The 25,460-nt window shown below is 41.8% G+C and overlaps 1 protein-coding gene across 1 annotated transcript in view; it reads left to right on the forward strand.

The window, feature by feature from the left end:
- Positions 1 to 2,627: 2,627 nt before the first annotated feature.
- The window catches only part of ANKRD28 (ankyrin repeat domain 28), a 126,434-nt gene continuing 103,601 nt past the window's right edge, over positions 2,628 to 25,460 (forward strand). The window contains exon 1 of the mRNA XM_040590072.1: positions 2,628 to 2,726. Within this exon, the coding sequence (XP_040446006.1) occupies positions 2,700 to 2,726 (27 nt within the window). The 5' untranslated portion in view covers positions 2,628 to 2,699. The remainder of the gene's footprint in view (positions 2,727 to 25,460) is intronic.

The raw sequence follows: 25,460 nt of genomic DNA on the forward strand, positions 1-25,460 counted from the left end.
AACTGATTGATATCAGGGAAACACCGCTCAGAAAATTCCCCATTTCTGCGTTACCCACCTTCATGCATGCAAGCCATCTCAATAACCACTCGTGCTTAAACTGAAACAGATGGGTACCTCCAGGACTGGTATGGTAACTTCCACGTTTTACCACTTAAAATTTTTCATATTATAACTCACAGAATAAAACCCCCAATGATCTCAGGTCAGAATTCAGTTGGTTGATGACATAATTAAGTACATATGGTAAACCCAACAGGCTTGGACCCTAGCTACAGCCCAAGTATTGGCGTAAGGAGCCTGGGAACCAATAAAAAAAAGATGCGCCTTCCCCTATTAAAACAGTGCCTGGCTTCAAGCTGAAATAGGTTACAGTGGTTCCAGGTGCAACATTTTTGTTTGATGAGTTGTCTACATACAGAAATTACTCTAAATAGTGGGTGAACTGAAAGTAGATGTTTTTCTGAATAACTCCATAAACTGATAAGCTTCACAGGAGGAAGCAGAACTTTATCAGCTCCCAGACATTCTTTTCACTTTGAAAAGGAGCAGTCTAATTTGGGGACAGACAAAGGCAATGTTTCCCGATGTCATTTTCTCCTTCACTGACTGCATTGATAAAATTATCTCTAATTTCCACAACCATCAGTCTCTGCAACTTTGTTATCAGTCTTGAACCATTTTGCATAGTGTCAAAATCAACCTGTTTTGTATTTGCATACACCATGTTTCTATTCACAAACAAAAAGTAGTTACAAGGCACAAGTAGTAAATTAGGGGGCTATCTGAAATGAACTAAAACATTTATTTACCATAACCAGCATTACTGGACATGTCTAGATGTCAACAAAAACGATTTGGAAAGTGTAACCACGTTGAGTTTTTTTCCCTTTGCCTGGGAAAATAGGATTGCAATCTTCAGTGGGCAAAATAAAATAACATAAAGAAGCACACCCCATCAGGCCACCACTATTCAAAGGTAACTGAAGATCTGCCTCAGCTAGCACCTACAGAAACCCCTTCTGTTCTCACCCTGCCAGTCATCAAGAAAATATGTTCACGTGCCAGGCTCTTATTGGAGTCAACTACAAGCACATGAGCAGGGGGCAAAACCACTGTGGTTTTGTGCGCGTTGTGAGTGTTCACATAGAACACACTTAGTTGCTTTATTAAACTTCCTTTCTCCTTAAGGTAGTACTAAAGAATAAGTAGATTTAAGTACACGTGGAGTGTTAAGAAGTCACAGTCTATTTTGAAGCTATGGGAAAGTCAAGAAACTTGAAACGTTTGTTACCTATAGCAGTATGCAATGCCAAAACCCCCAGTCTGTAATATTTTTTTTGGGGGGTGAGGGTGGAAATAAAATTGCAGGAGAAAATAACACTTCCAAATCACGGTTACCATGCTGGGCTGGCTGACTACAGCGTTATTTTATGGAAGATGAAAAAAACCTTCAATTTCAGTGTTCCGTACACTGCTTTCCGTTCCTTTCACAAGAGGTTTGCAAAGTCCTACCTACGACGATGTCCTTTGTGTTCGAGGGACAGAGGCCCACCGCCGAGCCCCTGAGTTACTTCTCCAAACACAGTATGAAAATCACGCAGGTGACCTCTACTGATCTGCCGCCCAAAACAGCCTCGCGTTTAATAGTGAAGTGACCTGTCACTTTTCAGAAGCGAGTCTCTTATGTACTCCGCTTGTAGATGGCCGCTGCGCCTCATCATGTGGCGGCTCTCGGTGCCCCCGGCGCTGCCCGGCGCCGTGCCGCCTTCCCTCCCGCCCCCGCGCACGGCGCTCGCAGCGGGGCCTGCACGGGCGCTCCGCCAGGCGTGGCCCGGGCCGCACCACGCAGCTCCCGCCCGCCTGGGGCCTGGTGCCCGCGGGGTGCAGCCGCTAGCACGGCGGCGGGCAGCGCGCACCGCGGCTCCGCAACACGGCTCCGACATAAGCAGGTGGGAGCGGGGCAGCGCTCCCCGCCCGCGGCGGCCGAGGGGCTCACGCCAGCCCCGGGGTGGCGGGTGCGGTCCGCGGGCGGGGCGGAGCCGGGCGCTCCCCCGGGGGAAGGACCAGGGGCTGAGCGCTGCCTTTGGCCGGGGGGTGCCGGCTGACCCCCGCCTCAGGCCAGACCCCTAGCCCGGCTGCGCCGAAGGCCCCCACCTGGGGCCTCTCTCGTCAGGTCGCCGAGACCAGCTCTGGGGAAGCCGCGGCGACCCCCGCGGAAACCGCGGCGGCCGCGACCCCGCCGCCCCCACGTGCCCATCTCACGTCCTCTCCCCCTGCCAGCCCGCCTCGTCCGCCCCACCAATCAGCGCCGCCCTTACTCCGCCCCGACTCCTGCGGGCCAATCAGCACCGCCCTTGGTGGTGCTGGCCGGGGCCGCGGCCGGCGGCGCGGTAGGGCGCCTTTGATGCCGGCGGGCGGTTAATTCAGGAAGCTCCTCGGGAGCGCGAGGGGAGCGGCGGGGCGGGGCCGGGCCGCGGGGCGGGGTGCGAAGAGGCCCCGCCCCTGGCGAGCCCGCCGCGCGCCGCCGCCCGCGAGTTCGGCGCGAGGCCCCGGCGCGGGGTGGCGCCGGCGGCCGCGGCGGCGGCGGGCGAGGAGGGGGGCGTGGCCGGCGCGCGGGCGGCGGGGGGGCGGGGCGGCGAGCGGAGCCGAGTCGTTGGTGGCCGGAGGCGGCGGCCGGTCGGTGCGGCGGTCTCGCCATGGTGTTCCTCAAACTCCGCGAGCAGGTGGGTGTGTGGGGGCGGCTGCCGTTGCCCGCCTCTCCCTTCCCTCCCGGTGCCGCCGGGCGCGGCGGCTGCGCGCCCTTCCCCGCCCCCTCCCGCCGCGGTGTGGTTGTGCGTGCGTGTGTGTGTGTGTGTGACAGGCGGCGGGCAGGGGTAGGCAGCATGGCTGCTGCTGCGGCCCGCTGGGGCCGGGTGGCGGCCGCCCGGCGGCGGGAGGCGCCATGTGCTCCGAGTGCGGGCGCCGGTGCCCCCTCGGTGGCCCAGCCGGGCGGCCGGGGGCCGCCGCCCCGCGCAGGTATCGGGCCTAACAGGTGGCTGCAGCAGTCCGCCCGCCCCCTGCCCTGCCCTGCTCTCCCCGCCGCGGCGGCCCGCCGGCTCCGGGCGGAGGGACGGCGGGACGGCGCCCTGCTCCGCGGGGCTGCCCAGGCCGCCGGTCGCTGCCTCCCCCCGCCCCGGGGAGGCCCGGCGGGGGTGACGAGGGGGCTCTGCGGGCTCCCCCGGCCAGCCCTGCTCCGCGCCCGTGTCCTGGGAAGGGGAAGGTGCCCGGGTGGCGCGGTGGAGCCCGGGCCCGAGCGCAGCCCGCTGTGAGGGGAGCGGGCTGGGGGCAGCCGGGGCGGGAGCGGGGCCCTCCTGCCGGGCCCGCGGCCTCGCGTGCCCCAGCGCTGCCCGCTCCGTCCCCGCGCGCAGCACCTTTCCCTTTGGGGCCTTTAAAATCTTTTGTTCGGCTGCTGTCTCTTTCTCCGGAGCTGTCTTGACAAACCTCCCCCAGCCCGTGCTCCCCTTCTGAAAAGGAGAAGGTTTTTCGTGCCTTCAGTGGTTTGTTGCTTTCATCACATCACACCCTTCTTTGTTTGCTGGACTCTTCGGTTTCCAGCCCAGCTTATGAAAAATACTTGTCTTTGCCGCTCTGTCCTTTCCTGGTGTCTCCCCTGTCCTACCTATTGTCTTCTGTGCAGTATCAAGATACAAAGGTGGGAGGGTCTGCCTTGCCAGTTTGCCGCGTGTAAGAAGATGCTTGCTAGAAAATGTGTTTGCTCGTGCTTGCACATCTGTTACACCAAATTATCTGTAAAAACTCATACACGCTGCTGTTGGTCTCCTTGATACTCTTGAGATAACTGACTGTAATGCTTGGAGACCCCACTGCCAAAAAAAAGAAGCCCCGCAGGAAATAAAAGAACCAAACCATAAAAACCAACAAAAAACCCGACACCTAGAAACTTGGCAGGGGTTAGGCAACTGGTATCCTGTGTCTGTTTATTATGCTGATCAGTGTCAGCTCATCCTTACCTGCTACTCCTTTCATCGGTCTGCACATACATCTGTCTTTTTACACTTAGGTTGCACAGTCCCTAGGGATTTTGTTTGAAAAAATGTTTAGCTGGGATCTTTTATGTCCTGTATTGTATGTAAACTTAGTGAAGTCTCATATTCTTTCTAGAACCTCATCTATGAAGGAGCAATGAACCCAAAATGCACTTTGTGTCTTTGAGTTAGGTTTCTTTATAGGCTTCATTACTGTTGTTCCATGGGAGGCTCTGCACAGAAACAAACACTTGTTCATCTCTTCTGTTAAATAAGCCCTTCTGTTAAAACCAAGAAATACAACTCTTCTGCAAGTAAACATGGTGAAATAACTCGCAACCCTCCCACCATCAATGTTAACATGAAGGTACTTTTCTTCTGGGAAGGATCCTGCTATTGACTGATGCTGAGCTGAAATACTGGACTGTGGGACCACTGGTCTGACAGAGTAATAATGCATGTGAAGCTTTCGGCTTCTGTCGTAATGCAAGTTTTAATCCAGAAGCATGAGGTGGATTTCTTTAGAGGCTTCATGGATCTGTAAAGGTGCATTGATACGCTGGAAATGGAACTATTCTTTCACTTAAAAGGGATGGGTGCTAGGGGCGGGGAAAGGAGGCAGGGGAAGAAGGGAGAGAGGGGAGTACTGGTTTTGAAGAAGCTTTTGTAGAGGGAGTGATTTTTAGCAGCAGCTGTATTTCTGCTAGGTGTAAGTTACTTGATAAGTGATTACAAACTAAATTCTGTTGAAATGGCTTTCTTTAAGAGTGCCCAAAATCATGAGGCATCATTGACATGAACTATTTCAGTTTTGCTAGTTACAGAGAATTCCTCCAGGTCAGTGTTCTTGTGCAGTATGCTGCAAGATGTCTTGACTTCAGGATGGGGTGCTGTGCTAAGATTATAACACCACCTGCTCGTTATAAAAACTGGTGTTGTATGAAATAGAGGTGTTTATCGTCAGTGTTTTATGCAACATGATTCATTTTTGCTTGAACTGTATACTTTGCTCCACAGTGATGCATTCGTTTAGAATAAAGTAAATGTCATGTGTGTGTTTGTGGTCCCTATAGTGAGTCTGTCTGCAGTGGTGGCTGTGTTTCACAGGGAAGCTCAAAGGCTGCTCTGTTGCTTACACTGTTCAGCTAGTATGAAGGAGGGAAGTGATTTGCTAGTTTCCTTCTACAACAGTTAGATTAATACCTTTCTGGAACAAAAAATTAATAAAATACTACTTCAGTGTAATTCTCAAGATTATTTCTTTCCAAAAATCAACATAAACTTGTTGATTTTATTCTTTGATAGTGCAGAAGGGCTCTGCGTTTTTTATTTAGATGTCAGAATTATGCTGGGCGGAGGCAGAGTTGGGGCATACAAGCAGCTTGATATTTTCTTACACTTGGTTTAGTTTAGTTTTTCAAGCTATTGCAAGCTAGGGTAAAAGAAGCACTTGAGAACTTAAAATGAGGTGAGAAATTCTGCTCTGAGGCTCTTAGTTGAGCTCAGAGGCTGAAATCCCAGTTCCACTTGCAGTTGATTTAATTTACTTAGTACACTGATAAACAAAACTTTGATCCGACAGATGCTTAATATTTGTGAAGCTCAAATATTTGGTTGTCTTTGGGGGCTGATTTGATACCTTTAACTTTCGGAATAAAGGGTTTCCATGCACTGGGAAGAGTAGGGTTCAAGAAGCAGCCAGGAGGTATGTCCACAAATTTGTGTTAACGCAGCTCAAGGTTTATTGCTTTGCAGTCCTAGGAGGTAGGAATATCTTTAAAGTTTTGAAATAATTCAGGGTGTATGTTGTACTTTCAGAGATGACTTATGTTTGCTCTCAACCTATATTAGGTATCAAAAAAACCCCATAAGCCATGTTTGCAAAAATTGTATTTGAAGCTAAACTGAACAATATTGAACAAAGTTGATACATGTAATGCTCAGTAGCAAACTTTAACTCTGGGGTAGAAAGGGTAATCATTCAAATGTCAAGTTAGAAGCTGTAGATTGTTCTTGTTGCTTGATTTGCTGTGCAGTGTTGGGCAGACGTGTTTAAAAATAGAGGAAGCAAATATGCAAATTATGTCACCGAAGGTTAAGCCACTCAAGGCAGAGGTGAAAAATATAGTAAGTGTACCTTATGATTAAGGTGTTTGCTCTTCAGTTTGTTTGCCTTCCTGCTGTCTTCATAGATTGGTGCTCATGTACCAGGTTCTTCTGGGTGAGAAGCTGCTGTAATTGTTAAAATGCCAAGTGAGAGGGAGGCTGTAAAAGTTTGTTTGTCTCTTCCTGAAACAGTCTCCTGTAAGAAATGGCACTGAAAGCAAAGTTTAAGTCAAGGTTTGCTGGTGGTTTAGTTTTTTTTTTTTTTTTGGGTGGGGGGAGGTGTGAGATGCAGGAGCAAAAAGGAGTAACTTGCTTGTAAGTCCATAATGGTATGCCTTGGTCTCCTGTATAAAAGCCCTCTCAACTCTGCATAACCTAACCCTGAAAGGCTAAGTGTCTTCAGGTGTTTTGCTATTCAGTCATAGTGTCTGGGTACATTAACTGTTTCACAGAACAGGTAAATTCTTGCTTTAAAGGGTCGCAAGTTAGGCCCTCTTACACCTAAGGAGTAATTGACAGCCTAGTTTTATTTAGTGGGTAGGTGAAATTTGGATTACCTTACAGCTGAAGGGATTCATTGCTTTTCTGTTACAAGCCTTACGACCTGTAGGCACATACACAGGTCTTTTAGGCTAGAGTAAGCCTACGTTTCAGTATAGTTTTATTGAAATGCGTGAAGCCCTGATCAAAACTGGTGGACCGTTTTCTTTAATTTTGCAGCTGTGTAACTATTTGTAGTAAAGCTCATTGGATGCAGTGTCATTATAGTTGGTAAAGCTTTATTTTTTCTTTCAGTACATCATTATTTTAATTATGCATAACCTGTCTTCTCTGAATCTTAAATATGTAATGGGAAGAAATCTTAGGCCTCATAATAATGGGCATTTGAAAGGAATTTGTATGGGATTTTTCTTACGACTACTAGACTGCGCTTGAGGCAATGTGTTTATTCCCAGAAGTCAGATGTGAGTGGAAAGGATTGGAGTATGAACAACTGCATGAGGATACTGGAGTGACCACTTATCTTGAAAGTCCTTGAACAATGAGAGCACTGACTTCTTTATTGCCCATTTATATCTTTCTCGTAGCTAAGATGGATCTTGTTCAATTGGCAGTTCAACAAATGTTTGCAGTGTCATAGTGAACGCTCTGAATGCCTCTATGGTTGCTATTTTCATTACTGCTAGCATTAGACTTCATTCTTTTAGAATTCATGCCAAGAATAAATGTCCCAACTAGTTCCTTGTTACCCTTAAGAGGAGGAATGGTCTCCTGTGGTGATGAAAAGGAGCTGCTGCTGTTCGATGAGGGAGGGTTGTGGTGGGAATGGAATTGCGTGGTATTGCTCTACTAGTTCTGTTCTGACGCAGACTAATGAGATATGTGTTTAATATTTTTTTTTTTTGGTAGAGGTTACTTTTATGTTACTGTTCTTTAAAAAGCATGACTTCTGGGAATCTTGTCAAAGTTGAGAACCACTCTTTCTGCTCAATTCTCCATCATGCATTCTTCCTAAAATTTGCGTCTAATCTGTGTTAAATGTATATAAGATAACTAAATTAGGTAGTTGTAATAAATATCAAGACACCGTAAGTCTTACGTTAATTCTTGTGTTCCCAGGCAAAGAACTCACATGTACTGAAAAGATAAGTTTCTTTAATTGGTGGACAACTTTGAGTAACTTGAACTCTGTTTATCTTGTTATACAAAGTAATTACCAGCCTTTCCATTAGAATGTGTTGAGAGAACCTGGTTCTACCATGTGTTCGTTTTGGGGGATCAGATTGCCTGATGATAACTCGGGAACTTTTGACTTGCGAACAAGCAGTTCTTCTCAGTCAAGAAAATAAACTTTTTTTTTTTTTTTTTAAGGGCGGGGGGAAGAAAAGGTGGGAGAGAAACAAAGCAAGCCTTGATTCTACAGGCAGATACTTGTGGCAGATCCTGTTAACTCAGTGGCCTTCTGTGAGGGTATAAAGGTCTATTCATGTAGATAGCATCAAAGGTCTGTGACCATTACTTGGAGGCAAATATCAGGAGAGAAAAAATGAGGCAAATATGTGCTTGCGTATGAAGAAGTGCCTGCCTTAGCACCCACAAAAAAGTTGAAAATTCCTATGGGATAGCTGTTGAGACTCTGAACTAGCAATCTGCTATCTGATGTGGATTGTTACATTACCAGATTTTTGTCGTTGTTTCCATTCACTGAAATGGATTGTGTGATAAAATGACTGAAATTAAATATCTCTGGTATTAAACACTTCATATCCTTCACTTCATCTTTTATCAGCTAGTTTGTTTCTCAGTTGCTGTTCCTTTTATTTTCCTATAGTCAGCTGGGTCTTCCTCAATGTCAAACTAATATCTGATCGTTTGTTTTCTTGTTCCTGCCAACTTTTTATTTTGTTCTTACCTCTTTTCCTCTCTTCCTATTTCTGGAAGTTGAGTGGGAGACTCGTTGCCTTAGTTACAGTGACTTAACTGTTTCAAAGTTATTTATAATGTTTGTGTTTAAATAATCTGTATCATAATAGGAATCACAAAACATTTCACGTCAAGAAAAAAATAAACAAAGCAGTTCATAGCTAAGTGCTGGGAGCATGCTTACAGTGCTGATTCTTGGGGGTTTTGTTTTCCTTCATTGTTGGGGGTGGAGGACAAGTTCTAATCTGGCATTTGAAGATGAATCTGAAATAAGGTGTCCTGGTGTTATCCTTTGTGCAAACGAGGACAGAATCTTAATATTTAAGCTCTGAAATACAAGGGAATGTTTTTATTCCTCTTCTTCGTAATGACACTAACACTCTTGCCAAGGGGTGGGAACGTACCAGTTAATTCAGTTGTGATTGCTCAGGTGTTGATGAATTATACGGCACTGACCCATTTCAGCACAAAAACTATAGCTAATGCGAGAATGGTGTGACTGAGGAGTAAGGAGAGAAAGGAAGGTGAGACTTGTAACCAGCAGGGTGGGTGCTGAGAGTTAAAGAAGAAGCACTAGCAGTGATATACAAATGAAAGAGGGGCAGAATAGTTGGTCTGTAGCATCCTTGTAGATTGAGGAACTACTTGTTAGCTGAAGCACCTAATGACTTCTCTGCTATAATAATGAGATGCTTTTTACTGTGAATTGAATATAATTTTAGATTTTCATTGATTATTTCTAGAGTAATACAGCATGTATGTGAATTGAGTGAACAATACCATGTAAGTAGATTGTTGTTTACATGAGTCAACCCTACCTATTTAGGGCAGCTTGAACGCGCAAATATTTTTCTCACTAAATTACTGAAACCATATTTGAATTTGAGAAGTGTAAAGCAAAGCTCTGCCTATTCTAACACGGGGGGGGTGGGGTGGGGTGGTGGTGGTGAGTAAAACAAGAAAAAAACAAACCACTTTGCTTAAGCTTATGTTGTTAAACTTCAGAACTACATATATAGGCACAGCGAGGTGGAGGGGAAGTGGGAGCTTTCCAGCCCCAAAGGAGGAAAGAATGCCTCTTAATGGTGAACTGACTCGTGTTAGGAGAACTTAGCGAGTGTTCAGGTTTTGTACATAATTTTGCCAGTTTGCATGGGCTAGTCTATTTCTGGCAGCATCCTGACCTGTCGAGAAAGCATCCTAAATGTTGAATGTTTCCCTACTTTCAAACAATGAACTGTCACTTAATGGCCTTCCTAATTGCAGCGGATGAGCATTAGCTGATAAGTTATTCTTGGTCATTCTGCAATCATGCTTGAGGTTCACTCTCACTTTGTGCTGAAATCCTGTGCTTCATTATATCTGGTACAGAAAAGAAAGCATGGGTACCTCTTGATATTTTTTTTTATTTTTTTTTTTTACTTTGGCAAAGTGAAGATAGAACAGTACCTTAATGAAGGCAGAGAAGGGGACACAAGCAAGGATTCTAGTCGGCATGGCAAAACAAGAATGAAATTGCAATAGTTAAAGCATTGAGGCCAAAATGAGCCTTTTTAGAGCTTACAGAATTTCTAGCAATCGTGACAAATTCGGTGTTTCAAGATTTTGCTGCTTGTCCTCTACATTTTGACAGCTCCATCTATACTGGTGCCTCTTAATGGTGAAGTCGTTGAACCTTCCATTCAAGAACCTGGTCATCCAGTGGCAAGCAGCGCAAGAGACCAAGGATCTGCCTAGCTCACAGCTGAATGATCTATTTGTCATAGGCAGCTGAACTGGGGAGAAGACCACTTTCAAGAAGTTCTGCATTTATTTTTACACTAACGTAATCTGTAACTAATTAATAGTGTAGTCACTTAAATCCATCCCTGCAATCTCAGTTTTGTATGGTACTAGGGGTAATTGGTATTCTCTCCTTCCCTGTTCCTGTCTTTAGGTCATCTGCTTCTTCTGTCTATTGCTCATGATAGTGGGTAGGTAGTCGGTGCAAAGTCTCTCTTTTCATCCTGCGCACTCAATTATCTCTTTCCTGCCTCAGATCTTTGTGTGGTGTCAGTTGCTTTTTCTCTAACTCTGCTAATGCTTCATTTTCTCACCAGCACCACAAAGTATTGTTGGTAGGTTAAAAAGAAGGAAAAGCACCCATAAAATAAACAGATGAAGAAAAACAAAATGTCACTGTTATTTTTCTGGTTACATTATTACTCATTGTTTTGAATTACTGAAACATCCCAAGTCATGGTACAAAGACACTTCGGAAGCAGTGTGTTAGTGGAATTCCCTACCCCTTGCCTCTGTTTCTTTGTAACTGCATAGTTCAGTTCTTGCTACGTTTGCTAAAACATGAGGATCAAGAGAAAGAGGTCTTAATGCTTAGTATTGTGTTGCTGTGGAGTCTTTTTGCCAAATTAGAGCCTTGTATCGGTACTGCCTGATAGCTTTCATTTCCTTTGCTCCTGTCTCCCTTCCAGGAGCAGTATTTTGTTTTACAGCTCTGCTGCATTTGTTGCTGGTTTTAATAGTGTTCTTTCATTCTGGGGGATAATTTTCAGTGTTAAGGAGGACTCGTAGAAGAACACTTTATCTTCTCACTTCCCTGTCACCTGCAAGGTTGCAAATGCCATTACTGCTCTGCATCGTTCCTAATCCTATACTAACCACCTTTCTTCCACTTCTACCCCATGATGTTGTTTTCTGTTTCTTTTGATCCACAAGCACACAGCCATTTAAATATTATCTAACAGTAGTAAGATCACAGACTGAGAAATCTCTACTTAAAAGTAGAACTTTTCAAGTGAAAAGTAAGACTTTATGACTTGTCCATAGACATTTGTCTGTTCTTCTTTTTACTATAAGCTTAATCAGGGATTACATCAGGGATGTAAATAGTCAAATTAATCTATTCCAGAAGAAGTAGAGCTTAAGAGAGGAGGACTTTGAAGATCTTCATAATGAGAGCAAAAGAGAGGTGAAGAAGGGATTTCTAAAGCACTAAAGTGAGAATGAGAAGGACAGAAATGGTTAGTATATCACAGACTCACTATTGGTGAATGGCAAAGCTCTTCTCATGAACTTCAGAGCTTCATAGTCAAGGGTCATCCAAAACCCAACAGGTGTCTGGCTACCCTGTAGAGCTCTGTTTACAATGACTGAAAGACACTGGTTCTTTTTTCTACCTGCCGCACCTTTCTATAGCGCAGGAAGGGGACTCTCCCAGCATCTATAATCTTGAAATAACACTCTAAATAATACAGGCGAGAGAGTGTCTTTACTGTTTTTCTATGCCCAGAGGTGCAAAAAATGGTTTTTGGGTCAAGTATATCAAATTTATTGTCTAGGAAGGGCAAATACAGCTGCACGCAGCCACATCTTTTATTGTTGAAAGGGCTTCGACTTTCACATACTGTGAATTGGCTTTTTTTTTTTTAAGATTCACAACATGTGACAAGCTGTAATTGCTTAAAAATAAGTGATGTTTTTCATAGTTTGTGTTTGAACAGATTAGTTGTGAGGTTTCCTCACCTGAAGGTTGATAAAATTCCTGCAATGCTCTGCATATGTGTTAAAACTGTTTTAGTAATCATTAAATTGTTAAACTTGCTGCATATGTAATTGAAGGATAACTACTGTTATCAAAGTAGAAGTACCATGGTTCGTGAATCTGTGCCCACAAGTAGTAGGAGAATTTTGCCGAAGAATTAGCATGACTGTTAAAAAGTTGTTGGGTACATCTTTGCGTCAACGTAAGCTTCATCTGGAAGGACCTCTTTTGCTGTTGCGATGGCTGTAGAAAGTAAAGTAAGCGTTTAAGGTATCGCACTGGGTTCCTTTCTTGACACCAACCCCTTAACGTGGGGGAGCAGTGAGATGCGTTTCCTTCTATAAAGTTCTTCACTGGAACTTACATAAGCTAAAGAAATCGTATCCTGTTTGAGTGACAGGAGGAATGGCAATGCCAGCGGTGTCTGTGGAGACTGTCAGAGGAGAAGTTCAGCTCCCCTTCCTTGGAAGCTCGCCATACTGGTATTAGCAGTGCTCTCCTCCGTGCTGTTTGAGGGTGTTGCAGAGTTGTTTTGGAACTGTCATTTCGGAGTAAGTTTATTAGAAAATTGGCTCTTTGCATCCTCAGTGACCACAAGCAGAAACAAGTCTTGTAGGCCTGAAGCCCAGTCTTGTGGCAGTAGTCGGCTATAGTTAACTGTACCCAAAGACAGAATGAATGTGCCTGCAGAAAAGATCTCAGAAATAAGAGCTGGAGTTCAGCCCTCTGTGCTGCGGGAGCCCTTACTGCCTGTACTGAAATACATGTGGTTTAGACATGTTCACAAACACACACACACACACCCACACACACACCCTTTTAACATCATGACTTTTAACATCAAGTGCCCACTAGTACTTCCCTTATGTTGCCTGACTCAACTTATTTTTGGGAATAAACTTACAAAAGTAAGACGGATAATTGAAGAACAGAGGAGAAATTGTTGGAATGATGGAGTTTGACCTCAAGATTCCATGACCTAGTCTTGTGTGGAGTGCAGTGATGTGTATTATGATTGTGAAGCAATGCATCATCACAGAATGCCTGTTCAAAATGCCAAATTCTTCCTTTGTGTGGTGTATGGTGTGGCTGCAGCAGTTGGGTGGTAACTGCTGTGGTGTGTCTTTGCACTGTCTTGTTTGTTTTTTTACTAGATAAGAAACAATGAAAATGACCTGTAACAAGGTTCAGTACAGGCAGAAACATTAGGGTATGTTTTTTCTTGTTACTCTGTTCTTCTTTTAGGAGGTTAATTAACAGCCAGAACTGTGCTAATTATGTGACTTGGAAATTATCTACCACGGTGAAGGCCAACACTTGCAGCTGACAGATAGGAGAAGGAAATGCAGATACATGAACTACTGAACGCTAATACATTTCTAGTCTGGGGTAGGACTCTGTGGGTGAGAAATGGAGCACATTGCCTGAACGAACCCAGTCTTTAAAGTCACGTGAAGTAGGTAAATTTTCATGAAACTTGTACCCTTTCATAATTTTAGGATGGAATTTAATGACATGCTTCTCCTTGGTTTTTTTTTTTTTTTTTCATTTGCAGAGTTTCTAACAATGACTGAAGCTCATAGGCTTCTGATCTGCCTAAAGCCATAGTTTGATATTTGGTTGCAGCTGAGTTTAAGCAGTCGTTCATTCTTCTCTTGTGCAGAGTGGGGAAAAGGGAGAGGAGAGACAAATTATTTAGGTCAGATTATGACTGCAAAGGTGTCTCTTTGAAGTTTTCCTAAATTGGAACCAGAAAGGAGTGTTCTGATGTCTTCCCTTTGTGACACAATTCCTGTAATCATGGAAGAGGTGTCTTCTGTGAGTGTCCTTTGGTTTTGGGGGCTGGGGGGGGTGAGTGGAGGAGGAACTCGAGTGTGGTCTACCTTGGACCTCGCTCTCTGGGAAAGTAACTCGTTGGCCTGAAACTTCTTATAATGTGTTTTGAAACTCAGAAGCACGCTTTATTTTCTTGTCTGGTTCCCGATTGTTTTGGGGTTTGAGTGTGGTTGTGAATTCCTCTTTAATTGTGGCAGAACCTAGGGTCTTAAGGTTGTCTGCTTCTATTTATAAAATCTCGTGTTGACTTACTGTGAAAACACTAAAATAAGAAAAGTTCTTCTGTAACATACTTGTTTACCACATGTGCTGCCTTTAAGGACTCGCAGCTTTTTCCCGTCTCCCATATGACAACTGTGTGCCAGTTTTCTTGCAGCATTTAAAATTTTTCTCCCCCCTTAGGCTGATCATATACTCATAGTTGTACAACTGGAGCTCTGAAAATGACATCAAAAAGACTTTCTCTTGCCTCCTGTCTCTTCTCAGGATGTTACTGTGGAAGTGTAAGATCATGTTCAGGTAGTCCAGTTACCTGAAAACTGTATGCCAAAAGTAGTCTGAACTGGCTGCAGCCTTTTCCCCGCATAGACACGTGCATGGACAGAAAGCCCTTCGACTTCTTTACTCCCGTGTATGCTTCCATGTGTGCAGCTTTAATTGTTGGACACCATCCAGTGACAGCCTGGAGTCATGCCTGTTGTGACTAGTGATCCCTCTATCTCCCTGCACAGAGATACATGCTTGGGGTTGAGAAATATCTATTAAGAAAATATGAGTGTAGAAAAATAACTGGGTTGAAATCCAACTAAAACAGTAATTGGTCACTTCTTTACAAATAGTAACTAATGAAGCATGTCAGTCGAAGAATAAATTGAAGTCTTCTGTAATGGCATAAAACTTTTCATCTCGGCTCTATAGGAAATTGACACATAAAATAGTAGCTAAACTTACTGTTTTATATTCCACATATCACCTACTACAGTTTTATGGTTACCATGACATAATAAGCACATTGGTTGTACAAATATTTTTATCGGCAGCTAGAAAAGATAGCATTTTGAATCACCGTTAATTAAAACCTTACCAAGATGGACTGTTCTTCACTTCATTTTGTTTTCTCGTTTGATTGCGCTGCAAAGCTATTCAATTCAGTGGGTTATGGATGAGGCTATTGGTGCATTTGACTTGTTAATTTTCTGGAATAAACAATAATAAAACTATAAAGCTTGTTTAGAAAAAATCAGGCATGTCTTTTGAATGTAGGAATACACTGGGAATAGTTGTCATGGAAGATAAGGTATAATAAAATTGCACTTAACAGTGTCTACACAGATAGCTGTCTACATATCACCTGTACGTTTGTGATGAGATATCTTTGTTTCAAGTATTTTGAGCTAAAAAGCAAAGAACATGGAAGATTTGAGACAGAGCCTTAGCCCTCATGATTATTTTTTTTTTTTTAGAAATGGGGAAGATTCAGTGAAGGTTGGGTTACAGCCTCTGCTTCACACTTGTTCTTGAAACTGCTCATCAGCGCCATTTTTAATTACATTTTGAATTTTTGCCTAAAAGTCTCAAGACAGTCATTCAGGGGCTGCTTCCTGAGTCTGCCAGCTGTGGGCTGTAGAGCAGGTGACTGGCGCATAGTATTAGTGTTGCTCCTAGTAGCTACCAAAACCCACATAAAAGTTGACATAAAAGTGTAAAGTATAAATGAACATTGGAATGCAGGGGGTGGGAAACCAGGCTGACAGATATTTAATAAAGAATTATTTTGCAAAGTGTTAATAAGAAAAGTAGTTTGATATTTAAGAAGGCTTACCTAAGTGTCTGATCCTAGGTTTTCTTTGTAAGAGGAGGGAATAGGAGAGGATATTGGAATCTTACTTGCTGTGCTGAAATAAATGAAATTTATTAAAAGTATACAAAGTTTGAGAACACTGTGTTAAGTGGCTATTTAGTTCTTAAAAATCAGGTTTGATCTTGTGAATAAAATTATATTTATGGTAATTTTTTGGCTGTTTTGTACTTGATGTTCCCCATCTTATAAGAGATAGAGTACTTTCTGTTGTGCTTTTTGTACTATTTTGTACAAAGGTTCTGAGTGATAAGACTAGACAAAAGGTTAATCTGTTTTCAGTGTGGTTTATTGGCATGGGTTGTGGGAACTTTGAGGGAATGTTCAGCCTGAGGAAGTAGAGAATAGGACAGAGAAATTTGTGACTTAAAAATTATATTAGGGAAATAAATGAATATAACTTGTTAAAAATCTAAGTATAGAGTCTACTTGCATTCAGAGAATTTTAACAAATAATGCTTAAGTAGTACATGCTTGTTGCCAAAGGATTGAATTTGATCTGTTTCATGGACGGAAGTCATGAGCTAAGCACTTGGAATGCGTTTGTGAAAGTTCACTGTTTGAAAGCGGCATTAGACAACAGTAGCCTCTTCTGGAACAAACAGTATTTTCTTTACAGTTACTCCTCTTGGTTTATTCAGTGTTGAAAACCAGAAGACGCTGGGGAAAAGAAAAGCTTCTCTTATGAAGTCTGACAGAATTGTACTAATCCTAAAACCTTGACAGACTCCGTGAGCAACCCCAAGTGATTGATTCAGCTCACTAACTGTCCATACTATTTCCTTCACACAATGACTGCTTAACTTGAGACATTTTTGGAAGCTTTTAATTAGTGGCATGTGCAGTTAAACCAACTTAAAATACTTCCTTTATTTTCTGGTTTTATTAAATGCCCAGATCAAATAATGAATTTAAAAGTACAGCAAAAGTAACAAAAGTGAAGTAATGAAAGTGTCATAAAGGTTATCACATAGTATTTAAGCGCATCTAGAAAGCAAAACCACAAGTCAAGACAATTCACTTTGCTTAACTAACATATTTTTAAACTAATTTCTAGCAGTGTTTAGATGATGGGCAAACCCAATCAAATTGATGGGCTGTGCCTGTTCTGAAAAGGGGTACGCACCTGGTGAGGCGGTATATTATTCTTGGCAAGTATTTAATGGTAGCTTGTTTGTCCCTTCCCTGTGGGGGGGATTTAAGCAGTGTAGAACTGAGGGCAGAGAAATTGCTGCAGCCCTGCTTCGTTGCTGTGGAGAGATGTGGTACGTTCACTGGAATATTCATTTTGTAGGGTTGTTCTTCTGTCTGATTTTGGTTGCTTTGGATCATCCTGTTTAGTGCACGTCACTCTTCAGTTCTGTGTTGAAGGTAATCTTCTCCCAACCTTTTCCAAGCAGACCTCTAGCCTCCTCACCCCTGAAGAAGTGAAAAACATCAAATTTTCACGTGGCACAATTCTCCATGGGTTCTTGTCTGTCAAGGAAAAACCTGACTCATTTTATTTTTAAGAGCAGTGCACCTAGGTATTTGGAAGTAACCAAAGTCCTTTGGAAGTGAATTTTGTTTAGTCAGTGTAATGCCACTTTAACTAGGAATGGGCAAGGTCCTGGTTCGATTTAAGTGATCTGCTTTATCTTGATGGCATTACTTAATTGGGATTAATTTTCTTGGGAACCTCTCTGTCCACTGTGCAGGTGGGCTTAGCTGTAACACTTAACCTGTCTTTTTCATACCCCTTTCAGTATTCCATTGCATGTGAAATGTAATCATATCTTTTAAAATAATTTTTTTATGGCTTAATTTGCCTTGCAAAAATCCTTTTTTTCCTGTAGTGACTGCATCCTGCTGAACTTAAAAAATTGTGTTCTTAAGCTCAGCAGTTGTCTGACCAGGTAGAGAGGGTGACCGGCTTCTGGCGGTCAGAGGCACCTGATTTTCCCTTTTTGCAGGCTGTACTGGTGCAGTGGAATTAGCTATGGCACGTGTGTGTGGAGGTAACAATGCTAGTTTTCATATTGCATTCAGGTGGAAGTGACAGCTGTGACTTAAGCTTTTAAGCAGTTGGCAGAGCGCAAGTGCAGGAGTTGTTTGGCTGTTGGGTGGGCATCCCGTCCAAGCAACGGGGCTCTTCCCTGGATGAGGAAAGTCCTGAAGTGCGTAGAAGTACCCTCTGCATTTACCATAGAACCACGCTGAACTGGAAAATGCAAATCATGTTTTGAGCCTCTTGTGAGGTGAGGTGCTGCTACACCCGTATGCTGAAAATGTGCCAGTTCTCTTTTAGAGCTTGCATTTTGGGGAAATAAAAGCTATAGGTCATTGAGCTATGCCAATAGCTTGTATGGATACAGTTAACACCTCTGTTCCAAGTAAAATAGTTGATGCTGACTTCTGTCCCACCTTAAAGCCATGTTTTTGTCCCATCACTGCAGACAACAAAAAAACCCTCGTGTGCATTATTAGTGCTGCTGGAAATGTTTAGATCAAATTGCAGGCTCTGAAGTCTATTCAGAAAGCTGCCTATTTCATATATTTTGCTGCATTTTTCTCTCTTTTTTTCAAGTGGCCTTCTGAAGACATAGTCAATAGGATTTAGATGACGACTGCTTCTTGGGTTGCTGGTCCTGGTGGTAGAGAAGCGACTGCATGCACTGTTACACCATATGTATTATAGCACTTCCTCATTAAATATCCATTGAGGCTATTCGGATACACTTCTGTTTTTGCTTTAAAAAATTACTCTAAAAGTATTCTCTTAAAATGTATTGCTTTCCTTTCAGAAGGGGAGAACAACTCCTAGGAGGTTTTTACCTAAGATGATTTGTTCCTGTTAGTGCATGAGCTGAAGGTTTCCAGCAGGCATTCTTTTTACGCCTATTGCTTAATTTCATTTTGAAAATGCATATTTTTTTGTGTTTGAAATGGGACTTAGGTTTTTATCATTCTTTCTGACAGACATGTAGTTTCACAGCATTTTCTAAAATGCCTCTAACCTTTCTTCCTGTTTATCCTCGTATTAGGTTGACTGGAAATGTTAAAATTCAAACTCACGGAAATTAAACTGTGATGATTAAGCTGCATGAATGAAAATACAAAGTCCTAAAGGTGATGTGCCTGGTACAAGATTCCCTCAGCAGCTGCCACCCTGCTATTCTATAAATACTATTGATCAAGTCTAATCTTTGCTCCCTGGCTAGGTACCTAAAGTATGAGATGCTTTCCTCACTCTACGGAATACCCATTCTTAACTGTTGTTTTCCATCGATGTCCTAAAAAATGTGACAGCTATGTACCAGAAAGTCACTCTTCTGTAGTAATAGTTTGAGGGGTTTTAACTCTTCAGTCCTCTTATATCTCAAGCACTGAGGTTTCTGTGAAGCCAAATTGTAACCTTTGAGAGGTAACACGGTATGGACAAAAGTAGACTCAAATAGCTCTGAACCTTGATTTAGTCTTTAATTTTAACGTGTATGAACATCGCTTCTTGAATTGTAATCTCATCTTCGCATGTGAGAAGCATCTGTTCAGATTAGAAAGTATTATTCTTTTCTGGTCTTAAAGTACAGTGTTTTTGAAAAGTAGCTGTAGGTTCTAAAAAATCTGTCCTGGTTGTGACTTACTTGATGGGTTGATTTATATATAAACTGCTGTGACTCATAGCACACTTATTTTTATCCAGATAATTACCTTGCTAAAAGATGTGCAAAACAGTATTGAAAGATTTGTTCCCTCAGCTAAAGGAGCAATGCTATTGTCTACCATTTTATCTGTCCTTTTAAGGTGATGTCAGATTAATTCATCTTCTGCTTGCTTTGCTTTCTTCCCAAATTTTAAAATTTAAATTCTTTCTGAACTACTTAACAAAAAGGATTTTAAAAGCAAAATTCAAGACTGTAAAAATGGTGTCTGAGATGCAATAGTTTGGTTTTGTTCGTGTGCTGTTGTTTTTTTAAAGCTGTGTCAATCCCAGGCATAGCATAAGAAATTTTGAAGTTGATACGTCTTTTTGTGTATGCGGTTATTGTTTGAAGAGATACATGTGCACACAGAAATAACATGTTGGTAAAGGTTTTTGGAATCTCTAGAGGATCTTACTCTTCTGCCTTGATAATTTTTCATTTTTAATAGTGGTGGGAACATCAGAGGTTCAACACGTGTTTTCACTTACATCAGTTGTGGATGCTTCATAGATTCAGGATTCTTCAGGTTTGCAGATTCTTATTTCACCTCTTGTTTTATGCTAGGGAACTGTTCAAGCTCAATGTTTTTTCTCTGAATAGTAAATCATTAAGTAGGATGCAACAGCAGGAGTTCCTTTAAATGTATTTTTTTGATCTACTTTTATTTAAAAATGGTATAATATTTTTGCTATGATCTCTGACAGTTCTGCTGATTCATAATTAAACAGTTTGAGTTAGTGTTTCATTTCCCTGTGAAGCTCCTCGGAGTGGTAGTCCTTGGTAAATAAGTAGTCAGTGAGGAAGTGGTATGGCATAGCATCCTCCTGCACCCTCACGTCCTCTCCTGCCCCCCAAATCAACTCTGCTCACAGCTGGGCTTATATATTAATGATATTGGGTTTATGTTAATGTGCCAACTTGTGAACTGTGATTACTGGGGGCAGACATCCTTGTGAATATCTGCTGCTGCTAAACCTGCTGGGAATTGTAAATGCTATTAATATAACCTACAGACTGCTGTGAAATAACATGCCTGATTTTAATTAACAAAAAAAGTTTTAGAGGATCAAGTAAATAGACCAAAATAAGTGGATCAGATATATATATATATATTTTTTTTAGGATGGGGAACAATTTTCTTATATAACTAAAAGATGAAGGCATGAAACCTAGAAGGAGAAAGTGAGATACCATTTTAAATTAATTGTACATTTAATGCTCCTCAAAGCTTGGTATGAATATAAACAAATTATCACAAGGATTTTGGAACAGCAGATGGATGTCTATTCCTCCCCTTCCAGCCCCCAACATATCCAGGAATATCTTTGGGAGAACTTGGTGTCCGTCCTCTAAATAATCCAGTTTCAGTGTAACCATCATAAATAGACTATATGTTTGTGCTACATTGAAATGGGCTTTAGCATCATTTAGCACTACAAACCCTCACCTGGTGTGAAAGGTGGAGCGTTACATGCCAGATATGTCGACTTGCATATTCTGAGGTCCAAAGTAAAGCTTAGTATTGTGTTTTAAAATAGATTGCTTTTATTGTATAACAACAAAAATAATGTTGGTAAGTTCAGCCTTCCACATAGTTTAACTTTCCTGGACTTTTAAAAAGAAAAACAGAGAAACCCAAACTTTGCATGTTCTTCCAGTATTAGTAATTTGTTTTATGAGAAGCCTTTACACCTTGCTCATGACTTCTGTGAATTCGGGTCCCCCACCCACACAGCAGCATTGGGAATAGCAGCCTTCTGTGGCATGTTGCTCCCCACGCTGGCCATGGCTTTGTCCGCCTTTGCTTGGATATTGCCACGGGTCATCTTTTTGTATGAGGCTTCTGTCCCCTGTGCTGGGATTAGTCTCACACTGCATCCTTGCCAGGTCCTTATTGTTTCTTCAGATGTGATTATTGCTTTTACTCTGCTCAGCACAACTTGGTTTAGAAGGCTGCTCGCCAGCGTTGATTCTGTTTGTTGGGTTTTTTTTTTCCATTTGCCAATGCATTTTGTCTTGTCTCTGTAACAAATGGTTATCTTAAATAGTTTTTCTCTGAATAATTGATGTTCTGGAATGACTTCTTGCTCCAATGTATTTGCTTTCTACTTTAATTGTCTCTTGCATTATTCTGTGAAGTAAATACATTCATATGATACAGCATTAGTCAGCCTCTGTGGTGTCTTTGTATGTGTGTCTATAGGTGTATCTCTAGTGCTATAGATTACTGGGTAGAATTCTACAAATAAGTATAAATTTAGAGACAAAGGTGTTCAGTGTCTTACTGTAGGTAGTTCTTATTTTAACTGGCAAGTCTTGCTCTATTCCCCAGCTTAACCGCTTCCATAACGTTAGGAACAGAGCATCACATTGCTTTGTGTTCTCCCTGCTATCTTGCCAGACTATCCTTTGAATGTGAGTACAGATGGTATGACTCATTTACACTTGTCCTAAGCAGGCGAGGTACTTAACACCAAGTATGTGCCTCCAGCTTTTGATTCCTGTGAAAGAGAGAGCGTTTCCCTCCCCCTACCCCAACTAGAATTATTTTGCAATAATTCAATCAGATTTTAGTTTACCTTCCTTTTTCAATTCTGCCTGTGGTCTCTCTTTTTTTTTTTTTTTTTTTTTTTTTTTTTTTTTTTTGTCTGTCTCCCCCACTTTTAAAAGATAGAAGATTACTTCTGAGGCCACATTTAAGACAAATGAAGATTACCTGAGAAAATTGCTCTACCATTTAAATCTAGAAAATATCCTGAGGTACTGTAACCCTACTTTGCTGCTACTTCAGTACCTCTGAAACACAGATAACTATTTTTTTCCTAGTGTATTAGGAAGCTCGTGTGTTCTGTAACCTGGGACACAAGTCCGTAAGGAAACATTTTGCCTTAAATAGGCTGAACCAAGTAAAGCTTTAGTGTTGCCTAGACCTTATCTGCTAGGTCTTGAGTATGCTGAAAAATGGCTTAGCTTCCCTCTTCAGCAGCAGGGGTAGAAAAGGAAGGTTAGGAACTTGGGTGTTTGGTTTGGGGGGGTGGTGGAGTGCTATTTTCTTTGTTTAATAGGATCATTCTCCCCTCTTTAATCTATGCCTTGGTTTAGGATCTGCTTTTACAGGTAATGCTGAGGAACGTGCTGGGCTGGCACTGAACAGCAGCAAAGGGGAAGGGAGAGCATGGGATGAAGTACAGGCTGGTGTATAGTCAAGTGCCTTAGTTGATCAGCTGTTCTTTTTTACTTCAGAGAGACCCAAAATCAAGCTTCATGTTGTGATATAGTATCTTTTTTTTCTTTCTGAAGGCAGTAAGCTTACTGAGAAAAAGGATCAGAAGTACCTTTTTCATCACACTTAATATTACTAATTTAAATGGGCAAAACGTGGAAGTTGTTCTTCATTGTCACATGGCCGTGTCTGTCTATAAAAAAAAAAAAAATCAACAATTTCCTTTGGTTTTATTGTAGCTGTTTCCCATATAAGCTGTTTATCAACAAAAATTTGGACCTTAAACCTGTGTTTATAATTGCCCTAGAGCTGCATGTCTTCTTACCTGGAAGCTGAAAGCTTTTAAGGCTCTTACTCCCTCTTATGGCAAATTGCGGTGCCTCTTTCGCTTTCTGTGTTTGCTTTCGTCTCCTTAGTTATTGATCTCCATTTTATCTTTTTGCTGTTATGCTGGATTAGGCTGAGCAGGTTTTGGTTTTTTGTGGTTTTGGGGGTTTTTTTGTGTGCATCCGTCCTAGTGAAAGTGTAGTTTTAATAAAGCTGATCAAATCAAAGGGCCATACCAGACTGGGAATACACTAGACAACAATAAGCTGTTTAGTCAGGTAGAGGGAAAGGAAGGAAAGCTTATCCTTCTCTACTTAAATTTATTTTGTATTTTTAAATATCACAGTTGCTCTTCTGTGATTCGTGTGGAGCGTATTTCCTAATATTTGGCTTGAAGCGATGACTCGAATCTCTCTAAAGCTTGAATAAGAATAGTTTGCTCTCTTGAATTCTTTGTTCCAGAGGCTGGTTGAATAATAGTAACTTATATATGGTACCAAAAAAAACAGTACTGTAGCGAGCTTCATTAGGTGCTTTTGCATGGGGTCATTATTAAGAAATGACCCTGAAATGATACTAATAAAGATTTAATGTATAAAAAAAATGCAAAAGAACTGTCATTGCAACTTGTACATTAATTATGTGATAGCATGTGGTAATTTTTTTATTAGCTGTAGGCAACTTTGGCATGTAGAATACAAATAGTGCGAAATAAAGCTGTTTATCATGTGGTTACAGGGGGGGAAAAAAAAGGTAGTTTGTATGTCTGTGTACATGCCTATGTACAAGGTCAGTTGGAGAGAAAAGATAGCTATCCAGGGTTACCCATGTGGTAAATGAGTCTCTGCTACAATATTCGTAAGAGGAGAAAGAAACCAGCAGATCTTTGTGTTCTCATCACGTCACCTTCCTGCTTCAGTAGTAGTTTCAAACATTTATTGGATGTGTTAGTTAAATTATTCAATTACTACTAAGTATTGTTAATTTAATTAAATCTAATCTTTGTTTAACATCAGTTATTTAAATGGGTAAAGACTACTCGTTCTGGGTCATTGTCCCTGACTATAGTAGCACCAGGTATTTACTGCATATGGTGCTGGCTTTCCTGTGTCATGCTGGCAACAGTTTCAGGTGGTGAAAGAGATGCTGGTAGGAGAAATTTCAATTACCCTAGTAAGTTTTCTGGTGTGCTGGTAGGTCTTTTTCTGACAGCCTGAGGAGAAAGTAAAATCTGAATTGATAGTGCACCCGAGTCAGAGTTCCCTTTTTTTTTTTATTTTATTTTGATTTGAAAAAAAAAAATAAATAATGAAAATGTGGCTGGAATGAACAGTTAGCACGATCGGGAGTCAGGCCTTGGTCAAGTATTGCTTCTGTTTGCTTGGCCATCTTTGCGTGTGCTTGGGAATCCGATTTAGCGTGTGTTTGGCAGTTTTGGTAGGGGTGGATGAACCTGTAAACATCAGTCAGAAAGACCGAAGTAGAGCTCTTTTAGTTAAGAGCCTTTAATGACTACTTGAACTTGAATGTTAGTAGCCTTAAAAACTTAGGTGCTTATCTTAAATCTGTGAAGTAACTAGAGCCTTCCAGGAATAAGAAATAAAGAAACGTAAAGGAGCGTGTGCGGGTTTGGCGGTCGTGCTCCAGTGGTTTGGTTTCCATTGGTGTGCTGCCACCAAGTGGAAAAGTTTGGTATTGCTGCTTTTTTAGAGTGATGCCCACCAAGTATTTCTTTCTTTCAAGCTGAAAAAAATAGAATATGATTTTGCAGGTTTTGTCCATTCGCATATAATATTCCAAATTATTATTCGGAGTAAAGTGACTGCTTGGACAGTCTGACTGAAATTTCTAGCAGAGAAGAATCAAAACAAAGCTTTTTTTTTCATCATTCTGCTCTTCAGTTTGAAAACTCTACTTTTCTGTCAGTTATTGGAAATACTCTCCAATTCGAAACAATAATATGCAAGCACAAATCCAAACATAAAGATCAAGTATAAAAATGCTGAGATCAGAAAACAATACTTGTCAGATCTGAAAATGTGCAGTGTATTGTAGAAACAAAGTTAATCCTGTTAGATGTTCCTTTTCAGGGTATCTTTTGATGAACAATCGTACAAAAATAATTGGTATATTAAACTAAGGCTTTGACCAGTACTCAAAGTGCTCATAATACTTCACTGTGGTAATCTAAGCAAAAATTGCTTGGTAAGATGAAGGATATTGATGTGGGTAAGGGGACAATGTTGCAGGTGGAGTGGGAGTGAATGAGGGATGCTGAGGGTGACCTTGTGCAACTCACAGCTGAGGTGTGCCGTCTGCTTTACCTTCTGCTGAGCACTGTGTGTGGACAGGAATGATGGGGTGTGTGTGCAGGAATTACAGAAAAAATGATGCATTGCCCCTGGTTAAGTACTATCGATTATGTTACACTATT

The sequence above is a fragment of the Falco naumanni genome, chromosome 4, assembly GCF_017639655.2.
Source record: "Falco naumanni isolate bFalNau1 chromosome 4, bFalNau1.pat, whole genome shotgun sequence".
Classification (NCBI taxonomy): domain Eukaryota; kingdom Metazoa; phylum Chordata; class Aves; order Falconiformes; family Falconidae; genus Falco; species Falco naumanni.